General features: G+C 38.9%; 2 protein-coding genes across 2 annotated transcripts; one reads left to right on the top strand and one right to left on the bottom strand.

The window, feature by feature from the left end:
* Nucleotides 1–3625: 3625 nt before the first annotated feature.
* Nucleotides 3626–4861, bottom strand: LOC113352108. The gene is made up of 2 exons (XM_026595977.1): nt 4840–4861; nt 3626–4272 (listed from the first exon to the last, which is right to left on the bottom strand). Exons 1-2 carry the CDS (start codon nt 4859–4861, stop codon nt 3626–3628), a joined length of 669 nt encoding a protein of 222 aa, XP_026451762.1.
* A 464-nt stretch (nt 4862–5325) lies between these two features.
* LOC113349312 (zinc finger CCCH domain-containing protein 20-like) lies at nt 5326–7147 on the top strand. The gene has a single exon (XM_026593263.1). It carries the CDS (start codon nt 5431–5433, stop codon nt 6589–6591), a length of 1161 nt encoding a protein of 386 aa, XP_026449048.1. The 5' UTR covers nt 5326–5430; the 3' UTR covers nt 6592–7147.
* Nucleotides 7148–8283: the final 1136 nt, after the last annotated feature.

The following is an 8283-nucleotide window of genomic DNA, read 5'->3' on the forward strand; positions in this document are numbered from 1 at the left end:
TGTCAGACAAGTGTCTTCTGCCCCTGTCACGTCCATGTCAGTCAACCTTCTCTTCACCGTTGATCTTGGCTTCTTTTGGGGATGAGATAAAGCAACTCTTCGGGAGTTATTTGGTGCTCCGCAGTACACCGTGCTTTTGGTACATCCTTTAATTTCTGCCCTTGGATTTGTTCGGGCGAAGATCCAACGTCGACGGGATGGGCTTCTTGGCTGTGGGCGTGTGTCATCATGTTTTGATGACTTGGTCCGCATGCTCTCCACGTGTCTTCTCACATGCACGTGTTTGATGATGAAATATGTACACACATTGTCATCAGGAAGATGAATCAGATAATAAGAAATTTTTGGTGGGTCATGCTAAGGAGAAAAGAAAGATGCACTTTATAAGCTGGGATTGGTTTACTATTCCAGAGGAGAAGGATGTGCTAGGATTAAAATCATTGGAAGAGCCGAACCAAGCTTTAATCGCCAAATTAGCATGGCGTTTCTTGCAGAATCCAGAGGCAACATGGTGTAACATTGTGAGCTAAGTACATGAGGGATGTGATGTCTCATTTTGGGCTGCCAAAAAACCACAAAAATGTTGTTCTACATGGTCTGCTATGCTGAGTATTAGAGAACGTTGGAAAGAAGGTTGTTCATGGCTTATCGACAATGGTGCAGAGATCAGAGTTTGGAATGATCCATGACTGTCGGGTTTAACAGGGTTCACACCTAATTTCACCAGGCTAGGAAACCAAAACTTCATGCATGTGAGAGAGTTAATGAATTCCGAGAGTACAACTTGGAATGGAGATTTAGTGAGACAAATTTTTACTCACTATGAAGCGCAACAAATTCTGAGTATCTACATCAAAAGGGGTGGGTTAGATAAACTTATATGACTTCTTCGTTCAATCTTATCAAAAACGCATTCATGCCAATACTGGTGAGTCATCTTTGCTAAACAATACCTCATTTCCTTGGAAAAAGTTTTGTGCTATCAAGAAACTTGCACCTAAGATACATTGCTTCACTTGGAGAGTCATACATGGTGCTATTGGTGCTTCAAGTAAAGTTGGTTGAATCATATAAGAGGTACCAAATGAATGTCCTCTGTGTGGGATAGAGACATATCTATCAATCATTTGTTTATATAGTGCCATGTCTCGCGGGCTAGACTGTTCGTCAGTCCTCTTAGTTTGAGATTTCCGAGCACTAGTGCTGTCACAATTAAAGACAACAACTACACCTTCAATTTGGGAGTTTGTTTTATGTGGGCTATATGGAGAGGAAGAAATGATCTGGTGTTTGAGAAAAAACCTGTCATCATTCAGTCTATCATTGTTCATGGAATGCACTGGTTCAATACGTTCTTTTATCATAATGAAGGAGATGAGACATTTGCTCCTCCTCCCAACCAGCTGAACTTAGTAACAAACAAGAACCAACAATGGTGTCCTGCACCTGCAAATGTCATCAAAATCAATGTAGATTTAACTTGGAAGAGTACTGCTGTTGCGGTAAGAAACAACTTGGAAAATTCATTTGTGCGCAGTCTGATGATGTTGATCGTCAAAGCCCATAAACTGCTGAAGCTTCTAGTTTCTTAATGGCCATCAAAATTGCAGTAGAACCGAGACAAACCAAGGTGATAATTAAAGGAGATGCTCAGAAAGTGGTCCAAGCCATAAACCTAAATGGTATTCTAGGAAAGATCCCTTGGACACTGATTCAATGTATTGACCAGATCAAGCAAGTTGCTGCTCAACTAGAAAATGTGAAATTTTTATACATTCCGCGAGAGGCAAATGAAGTTGCCCATATTCTCGCTGCTTTTGCTTTTAAGCATAATATTCACTAGTGATGGATATCTTCCCAACCTTCTTACATATCTTCCTGTTTGTCTTTGGAAGAACGTGTTATTTCTGTAACGTAAGTTGTTTGTTTGTCTTGGATGTTGTTCCTGCACCCTCGGATCAATTTTTATTTATTTATTTTATGGTCTTATTTCTAATTTTTGGATCGGTCTGATGACTTATCTATGCTATCATATAATAATCTTAATGGTATTTTCTGATGGTGTTGTTGCATTATTATCAACTATGTTAGGAAAGAAGACGATTTAATTCGGTCAATCAGACCGATATTGATCACTATGATATCCATTTGAGCATAGTACTTCTGTTTGACGAATCTCTTTGACACATACAATGTGAATGATGAAGATTCAAAAGATCAAAAAACAAAATGGAATAAAACCATTATCAAAATGTTAATTTTTTCAACGAAAATTATTTTTTTATTGCAATTTCCGTTTTTTCGAAATTTGTCAGTTTAATGCTAATAATACGGTTTCATTTTTTTATGTAATTAAAATTTCACACGGATAAAGTTACGGGACATCTCCTCTTCCTTAAAAGGGAAAAGACATAATTTTTGGAGTTTTTATTTTTTATTAAAGAAAATGACAAATTTTGTTACAAAAATTCGAGCACTGATATCTCACTGAAATAAAATCATATCTGGATAAAGATTAACACGGACGGGCTGGTCAGGGATCATCCTGATTTTGCAGGTGCAGGTTTCATTTGCAGGGATTCTAAGACACAAACTGTGATGGCTTCAGCACAACCTTTAGGAATTACGACTGCCTTGACAACGGAAACATGGGCTCTGCTTTTGGCATCCAACACAACAACAGAAAGGCAATGGCTACCAACAGAAGTACAAAGAACAAATTACGACCGATTCCGCAAGCTGCTTTTCGCCTCTCCCACATCTCCTCCTTGGGACATTTCAGGGATGATCGATGAAATAAAGAACAAATTACGACCGATTCCGCAAGCTGCTATCCAACATAAGTACAAAGAAGGAAATTAGGCAGTAGATGGTTTGGTCAATCATGCGACGCATTGAAGTCAAATAGGAAGTTTCTCAACCAAAATTTGGAACTAGACAATCCCAAATTTTATTAGTCAAATTATTTTCCATGACATAGTGGGTACGGCATATGCCCATGAGAAACTGTAACTTAATTTTATATTAATAAATGCGTGTTTCAAAAAATAAACTGTAACTTAATCTAGGATAGGATTACGAAAATCATACTACTAGCTTAACTGCTTAATCACTACAAACAGTATTGCATTTAAGGGCTCAGAGCGACTGCAATGGTACGACTAAACTCAAAGATCAAAGACCAAAAAAAAAGATTAAATATGAGTTTAATCTGTATTGTGACGTTATGGGGAGAAGACCAAATTTGGTCGCGCGTAAAACAATTTTACGCATGAAGACGGGCGGAAGTATTAGTTACGTTTCATTTCTGCGCGGAATTATAAATTACGTTTCAAACGGGCGTAAATATAAATCACGTCTGTTATCGAGCGTAAATATAAATTACGTTTCGTATGGGGCGGAATCTTAAATTCCGCCCGTTGATCAGACGGATTTCAAATGACCGCTCGAAGAAACGTAAAAATAAATTCCGCCCGAGTTAAACACGGTCACACAGCACGTGTGAGATCAGACGGGCGAACATCTGGTGTCCGCGTGATGAATTGTACGGACCGACATCTGCTGAAGCATCATCTGGTGAAGCAGCTGGTGTTACTTTATCATTATTACCAGATGTGAAGCATCATTAACGACCTAAGCTCAAAGCAGCTTTAACATCTAACCTCCATGCAAAACCACCACCACTGTCGTTCATTTTCCAAACATCACAAGGTACAATCAACGAGTGCCTCTCCTTCTTACACGTATACTGTAATCTAACCCTACAAACAAACCCTTCACATCTCGACGGTAAAGATTCGTTATCTTTCGTTACCAACCACACCATTTCCGGTCTCTGTTCTCCGCCATAACCGAACCCATCTTGATTCACTAGTTTTCTGTACGCTTCGTTGGTCCATCTCACTCTATTCAAACTGTCAGATATGAATCCAGGACACGCGTCTTTCTCTAGATTAATCTTTTTTTCTTCGTCAGTTCTTCCTAAAAACCCTAACCCTATCTCTTGATCACCGAATGTTTCAGTTATACACTTCACAGTTACACATGATCCTACTGGTCTTACTGGCTGTGGAATCACAACCGTCCGATCTGTTGATGATGATGATGTTGATGTTGATAGTGCAGCAGAACCACCACCTGATCCGCCCGACCCTCCACTACTAGCTGGACTACTGCCGTTTTGGCTCCATGTTGCAGCAGGTACATAACTAGTCAGATGACTCAACGGTAGAAGTGATGATGGTGAAGATGATGCTTCACCGGTGGGTTTCTCTGGTAATAATGATAAAGTAACAACAGCTCATTGTACGGAATTTTGGTGTCCGCCCCAGAGAGGCGGAATTTTGGTGTCCGCCTGGCAACGCGCGGAATTCTGTTGTCCGTCTCATCAGGCGTAAATTTATGTTACGCCCGCAACAAACGTAAATTTAAATTCCGCCCCACCAACATACGTAAATTTGGTTTACGCCCGTTAACAAACGCAATTTAAGTTTACGTCTGACAACAAACGGATTTTAAATTTACGCCCGACTATATTAGGATTTGGGATTTGGTCGCGACTAAATATGGTCTGGGTTTTGATCGTGGGCTGGGTTTTGATCTTTACTCCGTCCCGCTGCGTTAGAAAATCAACCCAAATTTTTAGTCTTCCTCGCCCACTGTGGATGCTCTCATAGACCAAAGATACATTGACCCGAGCATTTAACAGTCTTGTACCTTTCCAAAACATCCAAAGTTCACAACGATCCAATTCCCCAAAGCAAAACGCAAATCAGAATTCAGAAACTAAGCCGCTAACTAAACCGTTACTTTTCAACTAAAACAAAAATTCAAAATCACCAATCACACTTAAAACCGTCATTTTACACTACCCCAAGAATAAAGTTAGTAGCAATGACGTGCACCGTCATTTTCGCTGTACCCCCTCACCCCCATGTTCTGAACCGCCAGGTGTTGGGTAAATTATTCTTCATCTCCTTTTACCACATCTCACCATCCCTCTACGTGTCACAATCACAGAGATCCAGTGTTATGCAGACCTACCTCCACATGTCTGCCACAAATATCTTCTCCATCCACCTGTCCCCTCAAATTTCCCGCCAAAACTCAATATCTCATGAGAATTTCAAATTCTCATCTTCACCGCCTCTAAGAAAAAACAAACCGCAGCACAGTATACTAGAGGTGTCTAGGATGTAGCAGAAGGTACTGTTTTAACCTAACCATGGTTAAATAACCTAACCATGGTTAAATAAACTAACCATAATTAGTTAATTTAACTTCACCTCCTCCCTTTATATTCATCACAACTTCGTAGTTTCAGTTTGATGTGTTGTGTCTGTCTGTAAAATCAAAACCCTAAATTTCTACACAGATAAACCTAGAAAAAACAAGAAAAACTAGCACTTTCTTCTTATTAGATAGAGAAAAATGATGGTTCATGTACCACCATGGTCACTGTATGATCAAGATTCAGTTTCTGGTAACAACAACAATATGATGTATCAACTTCCAGTAAGCGGAGTTGGTTCTGGTTGTAACAGCAACAACATCAACAATGGAGGAGATTACTCGCCGTTATGCATGAGTGAAGCGATTTCAGCTTTATCACGTTATTTACCATCAAACGATCTTGATTCAGATGATTCAGACTTATCATCAGTCGTTGATGCTTATTCCTGTGATGAGTTTCGTATGTATGAGTTCAAAGTAAGGAGATGTTCAAGAGGAAGATCACATGATTGGACTGAATGTCCATACGCACATCCAGGTGAGAAAGCAAGAAGAAGAGATCCCCGGAAGTTTCATTATTCCGGTTCCGCTTGTCCTGATTTCCGGAAAGGGAATTGCAAAAGAGGTGATACTTGTGAATACGCACACGGCGTGTTTGAGTGTTGGTTGCACCCAGCTCGTTATCGTACGCAGCCTTGTAAAGATGGTACCAGTTGTCGTCGTCGTGTTTGTTTCTTTGCTCATACACCTGAACAGTTGAGGATTCTTCCGAGTCAGTCTCAACTCAGTCCTAGAAATGAGTCTTCACCACCGAGTTACGATGGTTCGCCACTTCGTGTCGCTTTGGATTCTTACTATGTTGGTTCTTCACCTACTTCTACTTTGAATCTGTCGCCACCGATGTCTCCTAATTCTGGGTCACCACCTATGTCTCCAAGTACTGGTATGGGTCGGTCTATTATTGGGTCCAACTCGGTTAATGAAATGATCTTGAATCTTCGTAATTTACAGCTTAACAAAGTGAAATCTGCACCTTCTTCATGGGTTCTTGGTAGTTCTAGTTTTTGTTCACCTAGGGCTAGTTCTAGCCTTCGTCCTGGTTTTAGCAGTTTGCCAACGACTCCAACTCGGACTCCAACAGCAACTAGGTCTGGTGGAGTTGGGTATCTCGATTTTTGGGATCAGTGTAGTTCTCTGGAAGAAGAACCAGCAATGGAGAGAGTTGAATCCGGTAGAAACTTACGTTCAAAGATTTATGAAAAGCTTAGCAAGGAAAACTCCTTTGGACGTGAACGAGTTGACTCAGTTCCTGGCTCTTGTGGTCCTGATGTTCAGTGGGTTTCCGAGCTTGTCAAGTGAAAAAGTTGAAGACGAAAATGGGTTTCTTTCTTCTTTATGGTTCAAATGATTTTTTGTGGGTTTTAATCTGTAGACCCTAATTTTTTGTTATTGTGAATAGCATGCAAAGGAGATTTGCAGCATGACAAGCAGAAGAAGAAGAAAGATGAATTTTGAAGAAAAATGGGGGGGAATTATCATTAACAGCGGGGGTACCAAGTGTTTTCTGTGAATAGTTTTAATGCATTATGGAAGGGGTTTAGTAAAGGGGTTCCTATTTCGGATTTTTTTTTTGGATTTTGAAGTTCATCTGCAGCAGCCAGCAGCAGCAGCATCATGATGATGATGATCATCATCTTATGAAGAAGCAAAATTGTACAGCTTGCTTAGGTTTTGCAAGCCTAATTTCAACGTGTTCTTATTTTGTTTTTAATGGTTTTTTGTTAATTACATTCCTAATATCTCTACTGATCTTATTATTATTATCATCTCTTTATGTAAAAGCTTTGGAACTCTTTTACTTGTAATCATCAATTAATGTAATATATTTCCATTTCTCAATTTGAATATATTTCTTGATATTCATCTATCATCTTACATAGAATCTAAGAAGAAGCTGTTCAAATGTCCAAATCAAATGCTTATAAAATCTATGGACTGTTTTGTGCTTTTGTGACCAAGTTCGGCTCCCAAGTTCAAATGTTGTCTGTAGACATTCAAACCCCAATATCTGCGAATTCCAGTAAAATCTCCTCTAGAATAATAACTTTTGTCCCACTTCTGGCTGTGTGTGTGTCTTTGAAAATGGTAAAACAATCAACATTTCTTCTTTAAACAAAGCAAAGAGAAGTACAATGATTATCTTATGCTTTTCTTTCTTTCCAAAAACTAAAACCAGAACAGAACAAAGTGTGGGCTTTTCAGAAACCTTGCTTGGTTTTATCTCAATTTATTTTTTTAATATATTCTTTTTTTCTTCTCTTTGATGTGGATGGGGAGGGACTGCTGCTTCTTGCTGGTGATGTGGAAAGAGTTTATCATCTTAGGTATCCTTATCTGATTATTATGAATTATCTTAAGCAGCAAGTTGCAAAATGTTTAAGGTTTTTTTAATTGATTTTGTAATGTTTTATCTTGACAAATGTAGCTTATGTTTGTGATTAAAGATGTAAGTAGTGGGTCTATTGAGATTGACATATCCATGTGGTAACGTAATTAACCGTTCAATTATACTACATTAGATTAGTGTGGTCAGTAGAGTAATTAATAAACTCGTTGTATTATAATACTACTAGTTGTTTGAGAAACTACTGTATACCGTGATAATGGTTGATGGCGATCTGCGGTTTTGATGTTGGAGTTGTTTTAAAATGGAGAGGATCCTGGTCTTACGCCCACTGATGCTTTTCTTTAGCTTTTTGGTTTCAAGAATTTAGGGATTTCTTTGTCAGTAGCGTAGTGTAGTGTACTCATTACTTTTTCTTATCTGGTGCAATAGTTCCACGACTGTGGGGGTTTTGGTGCGTTGAACGTAATTTTTTATCTGATTCAAATGTATTTTCTTTTTCCGTTTGTTTATCCTTAAAAAATTTGATGCTTACGAGTTTTAGAACTCAGATCAGTGATAAGTTTGGTATCATAACTTTACCAGTGACACCGGCCTGATTCAGATGTTACAAGGATGTGACGGACTTACAAGTACTTAGCGAATTC

Source organism: Papaver somniferum, chromosome 2 (genome assembly GCF_003573695.1).
Source record: "Papaver somniferum cultivar HN1 chromosome 2, ASM357369v1, whole genome shotgun sequence".
NCBI classification, from domain to species: Eukaryota; Viridiplantae; Streptophyta; class Magnoliopsida; order Ranunculales; family Papaveraceae; genus Papaver; species Papaver somniferum.

Bases quoted from the DNA above. Each gene is read 5' to 3' on its own strand.
- LOC113352108 (XM_026595977.1), bottom strand. From the start codon at position 4,861: ATGACGGTTTTAAGTGTGATTG. The intron at 4,273-4,839 runs GTGATTTTGAAT...CATTATTACCAG, and splicing joins GACGGTTTTAAGTGTGATTG to AGAAACCCACCGGTGAAGCA.
- LOC113349312 (XM_026593263.1), top strand. From the start codon at position 5,431: ATGATGGTTCATGTACCACCATGGTCACTGTATGATCAAGATTCAGTT.